Source organism: Botryllus schlosseri, chromosome 12 (assembly GCF_051294905.1).
Source record: "Botryllus schlosseri isolate E-star chromosome 12, Bs_hap1, whole genome shotgun sequence".
Taxonomy (NCBI): domain Eukaryota; kingdom Metazoa; phylum Chordata; class Ascidiacea; order Stolidobranchia; family Styelidae; genus Botryllus; species Botryllus schlosseri.
This window is the reverse complement of record NC_137247.1, coordinates 20,428,227-20,443,379: the sequence shown is the minus strand read 5'-3', so window position 1 is coordinate 20,443,379 and position 15,153 is coordinate 20,428,227. Positions and strand designations below refer to the sequence as shown.

Here is a 15,153-nt window from a genome sequence, read left to right as displayed (position 1 = left end):
GGAAATGTCGACTTCTCGGGCGGAATTTTTGACTAATCACGACTAATTTATTGGAAAAACTGAATTTGAAGACAGATTCGATGCAGCGTTATTTCCTCGTTATTCGCTATTTTAATAAATCATAAAATTATCACACAAACGGTATTGGATTATTCTTCATTACAAAATGATTTTCAGAGTCTACATAGTCCTGGCTTATTCAAAATATGAGACCGATATTTGTGTACAATTGAAGAGCATATTTATATTGAAATATACTCGAATGGTAATCGTTAACAACTGGCAGAGGATTGGAAAGGACATTGTATACCAACACACGCATCACCAAATATGACGTCACCGGCCTGCAATTCCGAATGACCGGGGCTCAATGTAGTCTACTTGGACAACTAGATAATTATAGTTGTCTAATTTCATTAAATTAGAGCGAAATGGCAGTAATCTAATTCTAATCTAATCTGGAAAAGTTGTTGACGATTACCCCCGACCAGTGTCAGCTGAAATATTCGGGTATATTTCAATATGAATATATTATTCGATTGTACAGCTCCTTGGAGGTAATCAATGTACATTTGATTAGCATAGTTATATTGAAATGTACCCGAATATTTTCGGCCGAAACTCGTCAGGGGTAATCGTCATCAACTAGTAGAGAATTCACAAGAGCATCGTATATCATCATTCATCATCATTGGTTTATTAGCAATTTTATCAGTTCAATACACCACAAAAAATGCGATACAATGAAAAGACAGGAAGGTGTCGAAGCGACAAGGAGCAGTCTATGGAATCTGACACCCACCTTGGCCTAGGCGATATAAAGAGGAGGCATGCACACTGAATGAAAGTAAAGAAGATAGTATAGAAAAAGAAAGCGACAATATCAACAATCGTATCACAAAATATGACGTCAACAGCATGGGATGTCGAATACGAGAGCGTTCAATGTACTATTTTTAGATGATACGCGAACTCGTTTTGTTGACACAGCGTTGGCTGGTGTGTTTTGATAAATGAAAGAGTAAACGACCCTTTCCGAGTATGCGAAATCTGTCGTCTCGTGTCTGCCTACAAAAAGCTCGTCAATATTTTTGGTCTAAATACTTATTATATCAGGCTTACGCGTCCATAGGAATAGTATTACTAGTAGCTTACTTTCAATATTTTACTTAGAAGAGAGAGAGAGAGAGAGTCTTTATTTTTCATCGAACCAAAATACATAACAAACGGCAGTGATGGTGGTACAGAAAATATGCGTACACAGTATTCGGTATTAGATAGGAATGATCGATAAGACCGTGAAGGTCATCTAGTCTAATCACACCAGCATCAAACAGGTACACTTGACTCAGAACAGTCTGGCTGTAAAAAAGTGTTTAGTTAGGAAAGGAAAATAGAAAAAAAATTAAAAAATGGTAGCAAATGATCAATGAAGCAATGTCTGGGCGAGGTAGGGCAACAGAAGTCTGGCACGTCTTCAAATATCACAATGAAACCACCCAGGAATCGGTATTGGATAGTTCTTTAGCACAAAAGTACTTCCAGTCAGAGCTGGGGTGTGAAATTATTTCTCACGAGGGGTCAAATGTGATGCAGAAAATACTTTGTTGAGTCAAACGTTGAATATTAGGTAATAAAGTGAGGTTATTTTACAAAAAATACTATATATTCAGTGTCATTATTCCTGGTCGTGGTCGCTGCATTCCGAGGTTTGTGAAGTTTGGTAAAATAAGCCTGGTTTGCTAAGTCATCCGAAATTCGCGCTCTCTCTAAGCCTCACCCGAGTGTTTGTATTTCACTAGCAGTTTTTCTCATAATGCCGACTCAACTTATATGCCTTAACCACGGCAACTTGCTCACCACAAACTAAAAGAACGCGTTTATACTTGAGTACAATATTTATCACCATTGGTTTATTAGCAATTTTATCAGTTCAATACACCACAAAAAATGCGATACAATGAATAGACAGGAAGATGTCGAGGCACAAATCTCTGCAAAATGTCGGTCTTCAGCCTCCACTTCTGTTTTCATGAAATTCTCGCACGACGCGGAATATAAAGCACGCGGCGTATAATTCTGAATGTAACAATGGAAATTTAAAAAAAACATGGTTTGAACTATACTATATAGAAAGAGTGAGTTGCGACTTTATTTGTTACGGCATACCTTTTTATATTGGCTTTAGTTTGAATCTGGAGTATATGCATGCGATGTACGTAGGCTACGTAATGTAATGTAGACTATATAGTGTTACTCCACGCATTCACATTTTCCAATCAACTTTTCGCGGACCTTAAAATGTCCAGGTATGGTCTAATGAGTCATTGTGTATTTAAAGTACGAAACTAATATTTGAGGGTAAATAGCCTACTTATTTCTGGCCTACGCGTTCATGCGATTATACCTTACATTCAACATGCGATTTGAAAGTCTTGCGCGATTTCAGAACAAAAGTAAACTAACAAAACTACCAATGAAATGGAATGTGATAGTTATTCAACAAAAAAGTATACTCAAAATACGAGACGAAAGCTGCAGAAACGTAAGTTATAATTCATTATTTTCGCCATTCATATGGCACCTTCAGATTCTCAAAAACTTCTTCGTATGTCCTCTTCTGAGTAATGGACAGAAACATCAAAGTAACTTCTTGCAACACAACCAACTTGAAATACTTGTCGCAGCTGTGTGTTGGTTCTAATTTCTTCATGAGCTCACTGTCCTCACGCACCACAGCCTTGTTGAAAATTATTCGCGAAAATGTGTTGTATGCGACGTATTCTGTTCCTGTGTCCAAATATCTGATCCATTTCGCATGTAAGATGCAGGTCTTGTTTTTGATATATTGGAATATGACTTTGATTTCTTCAAGGTCATTTTGTCCAACAGGCACGATCATTTTCTGCAATTCAGTGTGTTTGTTTCGGAGAAAAAGAGCATGTCGCTGACTACGGACGTCCTTTTGCGACTCGTGTAATGTAAGATGACAAACATTTACAATGTCCTGAAATATTGTGTCGCCGATTGCTTTAGCTTCTTCATTGATATCCATCATTTTTAATGGCAGACTTTTCATGAAATATTCATGATTGCGAGAGTTTTGCAGAGGTAATCTTCGCTTTATTGTTTTGAGATAAATAAAGAGGTATCCATTCCTCGACATGGCATTGAAAGCTTCTTTCGAATCCACAAATTCTACAATTTTGTCGTTGCATAGTCGTACCGAGCATTTCTTCTCGATTAAATATGCGATATTGTGTCCGTCTCCGTCCGATCCGATGTGTGCAACCACAGCCCTGAGCGAATATCCGATCCAACCTTGATCAGGTCCCTGAATGTGGAGGTTCCGGTTGGCAAACACGGTATTTTCCAACTTTCTACCTATAGAGTCCACACGATTGAGGCGCACTGTCACTAGATTCGGAACTTCAGTGAACTTGACATTAGTATTTATCGCGAAACCACATTTTTCACATATGATTTGTGAAATCTGAAATGCTTCTGCTACTGATGCAACTCCGCAATTCACGTTGAAGATTTTTTCTTGGTGGACTGTTGTTCCATTCGTTTGGCATTCGTCGCAGTGGATGATCCTCTGGTATCTCAATTCGTTCTTCCAACAAAGATCTCCCAATACTTGTGGCAGCGAAGATATTGGATAGAACTCAGAACAATCGTGCTGCTCACCGAACTCCAGTTTAGTTCTCTCACATGCAATTTTAACAGCATTCATTAATACGTCACGTTCAACCGCCTTCAAGTTTGTCAAGGGGATAAGTATATTTGCGAATTCCCCAATAATTTGCCTACTCTCATCCAGTGGCCCCAATCCCTGCCGTATGACATGAGAGTATGCTTGCATAACAGCATTGAACCAGCACGTATTTCCCAGATTTTTGAGTCCAGGTATCGGGGATATAATGCCACATTCAACTTCCGCATTTCGCACAATGTGCGATGATGTCAGATAATCTTGACGTAGGTCCCAAATGATTTTATGACGGAAGTCATTTTGCAAATGTGTACGGTGCTTGTCTTGCGAACATATGCTCCACGCCGCCATACATGCACAAACACCGCACGACGAAGAGTCGGTTTGAAGGAAGTCGCCGCAAAATTCCTTCTTCACGCTGTTCACATCTATCCTAGAAATACCAGAAAAGTATTCTGTAAATGACGATAAAATCTCGTGTTGCTCCTCCGTATCACGGGCACCAGAGGAATCGAAAAATGTGATTATTTTATTCTTTTCTTGAAAACAGAGAAGTGCAAAATGATTGAAATCCCGACGAATAAGAATTGGTAATAGTATGACCTTGCGTAAGTGCCGATTGTCATCAAGAATAGTGTCTGGAACTGCTCGAGGCTTATTTCCAGAAAGTATGAAATGAGTCATGTCCGTTGTCAGATACCCAAAATGGCTTTCATTTAACTGAGAATTTCCGTTGAGAGCACACTGGATTACATATGCATTAACAATACCGTCTGTTAGCCATCCTGGTTTAATGTCATTTGCCATGATTTCATTAATATTTTGAATCATTTTCTCTGATGGGTTGGGGCAAACAGACATTATATCAGCATACGTCACAACGACTTCGAATTTCGAATTGATCGCTGTGTCTGTCAATTTCGTACCGACAGTCAACAAGGCGTGTTCTTGTATCGACTTCCATAACTTTTCTGCGAATTTTCCCTCCGGTGTCAATGATTTTGAGTTACGATCCCTGATTTTTTCGGCGGCCGTGGGAGTTCCGTAATATCCCTTTCTTTGGCTTCGTCTCTTGAATTTCGACTCAAGAAATTTTGGCTTTTTATTTATCAGATGTTCTTCTTGATGATATATTTGGAGTTTCCGTTTCAGTACGCGCCGCGAGCCGTACTTGACTTTCACTAAATCATCAGCAAACGATTTATCAGTTACTCTCGTTGCATCTTCGTAGTCCCACACGAACTTTGGTATATTTGATGCACGCTTGTTGTTTAGATAGTTTCGCTTCAACTGTCGGAAAAATTGCTCAATTGCACCTTGCGTTTTTGTACCGTCGCAGATTGAGCGTCCAGGATATTTTTTCAATTGTTTCCACCAATTTGCAAATTTCATGTAATGGTTTGAAGGAATTTCAGGACTACTGTGCCTTGATAAGTCTCCCAGAAGAAGGCGCGAGGTTACGCCGAGTCGACTAGCGATTACTTCGACGAACTTGGTGTAAAATGACGGAGAGTAATAGACGTTGTCGTCACATTGACTTTCCAGGTTGGAATGAGTTGCTGTTGCTGACATCCACTCTTTCTCAAGATTGCGATATCGGGTATAAAATGGAGACTGCAACTCTTGCTTTTTATCGACGGGAATTATTCCAGAAAAATAATCCTCGTCGTGGCTTGGCTCATTGAGATCATTTACAGCAGCATCAGTTGGATTCTCCTGTTCGCTCTGCAGTGATAACAGAGCCGCAAAGCTGGTATTAACAACTGGCGTTCATTTTGGAGAAAGCAACACAATACAAATATGGCGCATTATCTCGTCCATTTTTGATAGCATATCTTGCGACAATAACAGACCGATCCAATACATTGCAGTGACAACAAATCCCTTTTTGTAGTGCTTGCGACACGGGATGGATGCAGCTTTCATGCCGTGACTGTAGCAATTTATTACGAATGTCTTTTCCATGTCATTTTGCGTAGCATTGCCAGTTACAATGCGATAGCATCGGTAATAATACTGAAGTCTATTTTCTCTAGTAAATGCATCCAAAACTGCATTCCATACCGCTTTACTATCGTCTATTACAATGATTAGAGGTTTCGTGGATCGCTCTCTACCCGAAGAATCGCGTAAGAAGTCTCGCAGAAAGTTTCCAATTGTGATTGCGTCATGCTTGCTTGTGAGAAAGCTTGCTACCGGCATTCCCGGTCGACACTTTCTTGGATTTCGCACAAAAAGCACATAGATTTGAAAATTTCCCAAGCCTTTACTGCTGCGTAAAACACCCCCTGAGCCATCGATAAAAAGGAAATCCACGCGGCACAGCTCTTTATAGATATTTATCTGCCCGTCATTGTACATAGTTCCGGTTGGGGGATTTGCGGACCACGCACGCAGAAAATTAGTTTTCTTCTCATTCGTGAATATTTTCACCAATTTCTCCATGCAGAATAGCCAGTTTTTGGAATATTTTACCACTGGACAACCATCTCTTTTGATGTCTTTCAGAACGTCAGTCGAAGGTGCGAATGTATGTGAACCAAAAAATCGTTCATTTTCAGACAATGTATCGAATAAATGTCGATGCACTTGAGTCGGGGTTTTGTAATCAAGCTCCTCTTTCAGATGAAGCCGCTGTTCGCCTTTGACTCTTCTTGATTTAGTACATTCATGTCGATGATGCCTATCGCGCCGAATTTACCATACTGTACATTCGCAACATGTTTTATGACCGCAGTACAGTATAACATTGCCTTCGTAATATCGATCAGATTCCGTCGTAATCTCTGTCACTTTGTCTTGAGCACGTAAATAATTACTTTTTATCATCGGCACACATGAATCATATACTTGCCGAAGCGCCCGTATAAGTGTCGCTGCGTACTGAGATTTGTTGGCAAAATGATGTTGGCCTCGATTTTGAATGGCTCTTTTCCATTCTTCTGCAGTAATTGAAGTTAACCGTCGTAAGTTCACCTCATCAGGTTCTTTGATCTTGTCCGAGATCTTCGCTGTCATTCCTCCAATAGATTCGATTGCGGAATCACTCACCCATGTTTAATTAATTTCGCTGTGCCCGGCAGGTTTAGAAATCGACGTAATCTGGGACTCTGGAAGCGATTTGGTATGATCACATGCATCCCAAGCATTTAACATTTCATCTTGTCCCGTAAACTCATTGAGGAGAGGCGTGGGCGGCGTTGGTTCTTTATCGACGTAACGATTGTCAATCTGAGGTGCGTGAGTATAAAACGGGCGCTGTGTGCTTGTGTTATGGTCGACCCTACAGTGCAAGGATACAGTACGCCATTGATTATGATCAAATTTCGATTCTTTACTGTCGGGTCGAAAGGCGCATGTAGGATGAAACCAACATTTGCAATCTTCACACTGTACCATGAATTCACCTCGATACGGTCGTTTGCAGTAACAATATACGGCTTCTGTGTCTCTACAGTGCTCAAGATTTGATTGGTCAATCGTGGAGATCTCCTCTGCGCGGGTATTTCGTGTCGCTTCCGAAAGTTCTAGACCACTCTCCACTGCATGTACTTGGAGAGACTCCTCTCGGGATTCATGTACGTCGGTATTTAGCTGATGGTGCTCCTGGAAATATTTCAATACCATGGCCCTGAAGTCAGAGCTATTATTCCACAAATCGTAAACTGTCGTTATATTTCTGGGAGATGCGACTGTACGACGCATTTTCCATGCTTGTGCGACGACGGCACGCTTTAGAGGGGATTGTGGAGAAGGAATAGCATCAAGTGAAATCGCCAAAGAATATGCTACAGCTTTTATGTCAAACTTTGGCTTCTTCTGCTTCATGTTGAATATTAGTACATTAGTACACGAAAGCAAGAAATGTAGGTTTTCAAGAAATAGTACATGGAATTATAAACGGAAAAGAGATCTCAAATCAGAAGACCGGTGTTGGGCATAATACTCATTTAATTAGAGTCACCTGAAATATGTCAAAACAACGAAACCTCTACTGGGAGGGTTTGATATATTACAATTTTCACTTCATTATAACATCTTTGGTTATGCCTCAAATGCGACGTTACGGACCTAGTTTGCGCTCTTATTTTGAATAAACTAAGACCCGCTATACTCTGAAATTACTTTTATATTTTAGAACTATTCGACACCTTTCTTTATATCTTTTCATCCCACTGTGATTCTAATAGAATTCTCGGGAATGATATATGTTCATGTGAAACACAAAAAAAGCAGGGGCATTATAGTATTTTTCAGTTTAGAATTTTTACCAGAATTCCGAAAACCACTTGCCAGATTTTGCAATAGTTTTTTGTGACTGGTTATCGGGACACCTGATCAAGAATGCGACTCAATCTGTAGACACAGGTACCCAACTGTAACACAGATTTGCAATAAAACTGGTTTGAAATAACTCAGGAATAGGAACAGATCAGAATCACAACCGATTCGATGAAATATCGCGTAGTTCAATACATTAGACACACTTGAATATCCGACAAACGCGATACATATATAATCGAAGAATTACCCATGCTGGGACCCTAAAGGGAGACATTCATCCCCATTAGTGGACGTAAGTACCCCTAATAAAGTATTATTCACGATCATTAAGCTCCGGAATAACTCAGGAGCAGAACAGAATCGAATTAAATTCGGCTTAATATCGCGTCCTTCAATACATAGATACACTTGAATTCCCGACAAACTCGATACATATATAATCGAAGAATTACCCATGTTGGGACCCTAAAGGAAGATATTAAACCCCATCAGTGGACGTAAGTACCCTTATAAAACAAAAATTGACAAACAATAAGCTTCGGAATAACTCAGGAACAGAACAGAATCGAATTAAATTCGGTTGAATATCGCGTCTTTCAATACATAGATACACTTGAATTCCCGACAAACTCGATAAATATATAATCGAAGAATTACCCGTGTTGGGACCCTAAAGGAAGATATTCATTCCCATTAGTGGACGTAAGTACCCCTAATAAAGTACTATTCAAGATCATTAAGCTTCGGAATAACTCAGGAGCAGAACAGAATCGAATTAGATTCGGTTGAATATCGCGTCTTTCAATACATAGATACACTTGAATTCCCGACAAACTCGATACATATATAATCGAAGAATTACCCATGTTGGGACCTTAAAGGAAGATATTCAACTCCTTGATTGGACGTAAGTACCCTTATAAAATAAAAATTGACAAACAATAAGCTTCGGAATAACATAGGAACAGAACAGAATCGAATTAAATTCGGCATAATATCGCGTCTTTCAATACATTGATACACTTGAATTTCCGACAAACGCGATAAATATATAATCGAAGAATTACCCATGCTGGGACCCTAAAGGAAGACATTTATCCCCATTAGTGGACACACTGAATTGCAGAAAATGATCGTGCCTGTTGGACAAAATGACCTTGAAGAAATCAAAGTCATATTCCAATATATCAAAAACAAGACCTGCATCTTACATGCGAAATGGATCAGATATTTGGACACAGGAACAGAATACGTCGCATACAACACATTTTCGCGAATAATTTTCAACAAGGCTGTGGTGCGTGAGGACAGTGAGCTCATGAAGAAATTAGAACCAACACACAGCTGCGACAAGTATTTCAAGTTGGTTGTGTTGCAAGAAGTTACTTTGATGTTTCTGTCCATTACTCAGAAGAGGACATACGAAGAAGTTTTTGAGAATCTGAAGGTGCCATATGAATGGCGAAAATAATGAATTATAACTTACGTTTCTGCAGCTTTCGTCTCGTATTTTGAGTATACTTTTTTGTTGAATAACTATCACATTCCATTTCATTGGTAGTTTTGTTAGTTTACTTTTGTTCTGAAATCGCGCAAGACTTTCAAATCGCATGTTGAATGTAAGGTATAATCGCATGAACGCGTAGGCCAGAAATAAGTAGGCTATTTACCCTCAAATATTAGTTTCGTACTTTAAATACACAATGACTCATTAGACCATACCTGGACATTTTAAGGTCCGCGAAAAGTTGATTGGAAAATGTGAATGCGTGGAGTAACACTATATAGTCTACATTACATTACGTAGCCTACGTACATCGCATGCATATACTCCAGATTCAAACTAAAGCCAATATAAAAAGGTATGCCGTAACAAATAAAGTCGCAACTCACTCTTTCTATATAGTATAGTTCAAACCATGTTTTTTTTAAATTTCCATTGTTACATTCAGAATTATACGCCGCGTGCTTTATATTCCGCGTCGTGCGAGAATTTCATGAAAACAGAAGTGGAGGCTGAAGACCGACATTTTGCAGAGATTTGTGCCTCGACATCTTCCTGTCTATTCATTGTATCGCATTTTTTGTGGTGTATTGAACTGATAAAATTGCTAATAAACCAATGGTGATAAATATTGTACTCAAGTATAAACGCGTTCTTTTAGTTTGTGGTGAGCAAGTTGCCGTGGTTAAGGCATATAAGTTGAGTCGGCATTATGAGAAAAACTGCTAGTGAAATACAAACACTCGGGTGAGGCTTAGAGAGAGCGCGAATTTCGGATGACTTAGCAAACCAGGCTTATTTTACCAAACTTCACAAACCTCGGAATGCAGCGACCACGACCAGGAATAATGACACTGAATATATAGTATTTTTTGTAAAATAACCTCACTTTATTACCTAATATTCAACGTTTGACTCAACAAAGTATTTTCTGCATCACATTTGACCCCTCGTGAGAAATAATTTCACACCCCAGCTCTGACTGGAAGTACTTTTGTGCTAAAGAACTATCCAATACCGATTCCTGGGTGGTTTCATTGTGATATTTGAAGACGTGCCAGACTTCTGTTGCCCTACCTCGCCCAGACATTGCTTCATTGATCATTTGCTACCATTTTTTAATTTTTTTTCTATTTTCCTTTCCTAACTAAACACTTTTTTACAGCCAGACTGTTCTGAGTCAAGTGTACCTGTTTGATGCTGGTGTGATTAGACTAGATGACCTTCACGGTCTTATCGATCATTCCTATCTAATACCGAATACTGTGTACGCATATTTTCTGTACCACCATCACTGCCGTTTGTTATGTATTTTGGTTCGATGAAAAATAAAGACTCTCTCTCTCTCTCTCTTCTAAGTAAAATATTGAAAGTAAGCTACTAGTAATACTATTCCTATGGACGCGTAAGCCTGATATAATAAGTATTTAGACCAAAAATATTGACGAGCTTTTTGTAGGCAGACACGAGACGACAGATTTCGCATACTCGGAAAGGGTCGTTTACTCTTTCATTTATCAAAACACACCAGCCAACGCTGTGTCAACAAAACGAGTTCGCGTATCATCTAAAAATAGTACATTGAACGCTCTCGTATTCGACATCCCATGCTGTTGACGTCATATTTTGTGATACGATTGTTGATATTGTCGCTTTCTTTTTCTATACTATCTTCTTTACTTTCATTCAGTGTGCATGCCTCCTCTTTATATCGCCTAGGCCAAGGTGGGTGTCAGATTCCATAGACTGCTCCTTGTCGCTTCGACACCTTCCTGTCTTTTCATTGTATCGCATTTTTTGTGGTGTATTGAACTGATAAAATTGCTAATAAACCAATGATGATGAATGATGATATACGATGCTCTTGTGAATTCTCTACTAGTTGATGACGATTACCCCTGACGAGTTTCGGCCGAAAATATTCGGGTACATTTCAATATAACTATGCTAATCAAATGTACATTGATTACCTCCAAGGAGCTGTACAATCGAATAATATATTCATATTGAAATATACCCGAATATTTCAGCTGACACTGGTCGGGGGTAATCGTCAACAACTTTTCCAGATTAGATTAGAATTAGATTACTGCCATTTCGCTCTAATTTAATGAAATTAGACAACTATAATTATCTAGTTGTCCAAGTAGACTACATTGAGCCCCGGTCATTCGGAATTGCAGGCCGGTGACGTCATATTTGGTGATGCGTGTGTTGGTATACAATGTCCTTTCCAATCCTCTGCCAGTTGTTAACGATTACCATTCGAGTATATTTCAATATAAATATGCTCTTCAATTGTACACAAATATCGGTCTCATATTTTGAATAAGCCAGGACTGTGTAGACTCTGAAAATCATTTTGTAATGAAGAATAATCCAATACCGTTTGTGTGATAATTTTATGATTTATTAAAATAGCGAATAACGAGGAAATAACGCTGCATCGAATCTGTCTTCAAATTCAGTTTTTCCAATAAATTAGTCGTGATTAGTCAAAAATTCCGCCCGAGAAGTCGACATTTCCGACCACTTGATACGCAAGGGGTTAATATTGACTATTCGTTCACCATAATGTTTCACGTGATCATGCGCCATGTTTCACGTGATCACAAATATTCCGCCGAAATTCCGCCAGGACCACTTCAGTGAAACGACTTACGGTAGTCATTGGAATCAGACACCCACATTGGCCTGGGCGATTACCGGTACTTTTCTAATCTTGTGTTAGCCGTTAAGAATATATCATTTTTTTGCTGTTGCCACCGCTGTAGAAATATCGTCCATGAGTTACGGTATATAGTTGTTGTTGATGGAGCCATGCAGTGATTCTTCATGACCATAAGCCAATCTTAGTCGAGTTTCCCGTCGACATGTGTGTATCGGCTTGAATCGTAATTCATCAATAGGCCTATGCTCCGCTCGGCTGCAGCTCTCTCAGTAAAATTTGCACCGCTTCGACTTTGCCTTTTCATGCTGCGCAGTTTAATTTTCAATGTATTATGTATCTTGTGTGGGGTTTAATGCTACTATAAACTGTGCTAGCCTATTGGATATGGAGTGGTGGTAATTTAACAGTTTTATTCTATTAATGTGGAAATTATTACCGTACTGCTTCGTTCACAATACTGTTGGCAGTGCGATTTTTGATAGCCAATGTAATCTCGGGAAACATTTGCTCTGCTCGAACGAACGATATGTGAGAAGTATGCTTTGTCAGACCAGATTTGCAAATAATAACCGGCTCAGAAATCTCTGTAGTCTGTGGAATAGTTCAAAAACAATTGCTGTCGTTATTTTGGTTTGGTCTGGTTGTAAACATTGAGAAGTGCTTGCTTTCATGTCCACCACCAATTAGTGTTCACCATGGACAATGGACATGTATAGTGTACGAAGTGTGGATTAGCAAAAACTTGACACGTAAGCCAATTATCATTATTGCTTCGTCTCCTCTGGACCGTCAGAATTAGTCGACAGTGTTGATTTTATTCATGCACTATGTTAGCTTGCCCCAGTGGTTAAAAGTTGAAATACCCTAGAATTTGCTTGCCTTGTGATATCCTTCTATACCAATTCCTTTAATATTCAATGCATCTTGTGCGGGATTGAATGCTGCTGCCAACTGTAATTATGAGTGGTACTACACAGCATACTGTCGCCTGAAATTGCAAACTCATTCACATCTTAGTCTACGACAGTGCTCTTCAACAAATTGGTTACTATGTAGCTTAAGCTATCAAGTGTCTCATTAAAAAGGCATTTGGCATTTTTTTCGCTCGTTTTGCTTTCAAATATTTCACAAAAACCCTTCTCGGCCAAACAATGTTGTTGGGAATTTGTACCAAAACGTCTACTGAGGGATTGCATCGCCAGGTCTTGAAATCTTTTCTGCACTCCTATCCAATATACAGCGTATTTTTCACGAGTGAAAAATGCTTGCTGGCAGAAGTTGTATTTAAGAGCTGACACAAAGGTACCGCGAGGCTCCAGTTTGTCGAGAGGATGAAAAACCCCGCAGGTTTGTTTTGAGGCTTTTGCTTTATTTCTTTGGAACATAAGGTGCAAAACGATCAAGGAGAGTAGGCACATTAGAGCTCGCTACCTGATGATACGTTACTCCAACTTCTGTCTCGCAAGTTTATGATAATAGCAAATAACTCACGATACCGTACTGCGTGTTCTACTCTTTAGCTCAATCTAACTTGAGAATTCATGACAGTTTAATAACGATAAAGCAGCTTTCTGACTACCACCAAAATCTCAGTTTTTCTGGCATCACGCGTCCCGAGCCTCACCAATGAAAAGGAATTAATTTTTTAATATCACAGTTGTATGCTACAATTTTACGGGAATGCATGATATACAGAATATGATGATTGTTTAGCTAAAGAAAGCAGAAAGTCAATCTAACGTCATTTTCCCAGCGGGTCTCAGGCTCAGACGGGCTGATATAGGCCTACTGTATGTCTGCCACTATGGAGATTGTAGTGATCCCTATACCGCCATCACCACACCAGCTTCCAGACCAGGCTCTTGGTCACGTAATAATTAGAGTGCGTGAATATTAATTACCAAGGCTTGTCAGAGCTACGATTAGTGGTGCGTCGTATTCAGTTTTTACAATTGCGTCCAGATAAACTTGACGCAACATTGATAAATTAATGGCAGGGACCAATTTCATCAAAATTTATAGCCGTTTAACTTCTTACAACCAAACATAGCTAGCATGCGATTCATAGATTCAAAACTTGGCAGCAGATACCTCTATCCTCTAACTCAGGGGTCACCAACACGCGGCCCGCGAGGTCATATTTTGCGGCCCGTGACTTGATTTGAAATTTCAGAAGAAAGCTAAGAAAACCATTTTGAAATCCTGAAATTGGCTACAGTTTCAACACATTGTTGTTGTTGTTTCAAAATACGGCTATTCTCCGATGCCCAACATCATTATTCGTCATTAGCTTTGGCTTTGACGATGTCAACAGCATTCCATCGAGGGAGAATAACTAACTGATATGAATGAGCTGGGCCTATTGCCTTGACGTGCAATGGCCCCGACACTGCCGAGACCGAAACGTTCGGAAAACGGCATAGGGCCGTGGTTCTCAAACTGGAGGGCGCGTCCCTCTTGTGGGGGTGTGAAAGCATCTGAAGGGGACGCGGAGCTGTGGTCAACTGAAAAAAAAATTTCGCGCTTCGCGATTTACAGCAAGTTCATATTTTGTGTATAGTCCGGAATTCATATAATAGAACTCCCTCATCAATTAACAATCATAGCCTTCCATGCCATCAAACTATCCGTTGAGATTGCTAGCATTCTGGTTGCACTTTGTGATATGACGGTAAAGGGGGAGCGAGATTTCTCAGTATCATAAAGGGGGCGTGTATAAAAAGTTTAAGAACCACTGGCTTAGGGCTTCCCCGCAAGGTAAAGCTTAATGTGGAGATGGTCTTTCAGCTAGTAACGTTTCTCGCTAGCCCCAATATCGATTCCTTGGTGGCTGAACAGCGTTTCCAGGTATCATGCACACTTGCACAGCTCAGAGCTCAAAAATGAAATGAACTTGATGATAATGATTTTTTTTGTTGTATTTGTATTCCTTTAATAAAATATTACTTCTTTTGTGGTCACTATGCCCATTGTCTATGT

General features: G+C 39.5%; 1 protein-coding gene and 3 long non-coding RNA genes across 4 annotated transcripts in view; 2 read left to right on the top strand and 2 right to left on the bottom strand.

The window, feature by feature from the left end:
• The window catches only part of LOC145451877 (uncharacterized), a 110,193-nt gene that overhangs the window by 54,120 nt on the left and 40,920 nt on the right, over positions 1 to 15,153 (bottom strand). The window lies entirely within an intron of this gene.
• The window catches only part of LOC145451876 (uncharacterized), a 328,627-nt gene that overhangs the window by 282,570 nt on the left and 30,904 nt on the right, over positions 1 to 15,153 (top strand). The window lies entirely within an intron of this gene.
• Positions 1,180 to 6,733, bottom strand: LOC145452681 (uncharacterized). The gene is made up of 3 exons (XM_080330850.1): positions 6,692 to 6,733; positions 2,170 to 5,440; positions 1,180 to 2,079 (listed from the first exon to the last, which is right to left on the bottom strand). Exons 1-2 carry the CDS (start codon positions 6,731 to 6,733, stop codon positions 2,561 to 2,563), a joined length of 2,922 nt encoding a protein of 973 aa, XP_080186976.1. The 3' UTR covers positions 1,180 to 2,079; positions 2,170 to 2,560.
• On the top strand, positions 9,119 to 10,851 carry LOC145451752 (uncharacterized). Its single transcript, XR_013919025.1, has 2 exons — positions 9,119 to 9,861; positions 9,952 to 10,851. It is a non-coding gene; the product is annotated as an uncharacterized LOC145451752 (long non-coding RNA).

Excerpts from the sequence above, each read along its gene's own strand:
- LOC145452681 (XM_080330850.1), bottom strand. The coding sequence starts at position 6,733 with ATGACAGCGAAGATCTCGGACAAGATCAAAGAACCTGATGAG. Across the intron at positions 5,441-6,691 it reads AGATCAAAGAACCTGATGAG|AGCGAACAGGAGAATCCAAC; the intron begins GTGAACTTACGA and ends TTATCACTGCAG.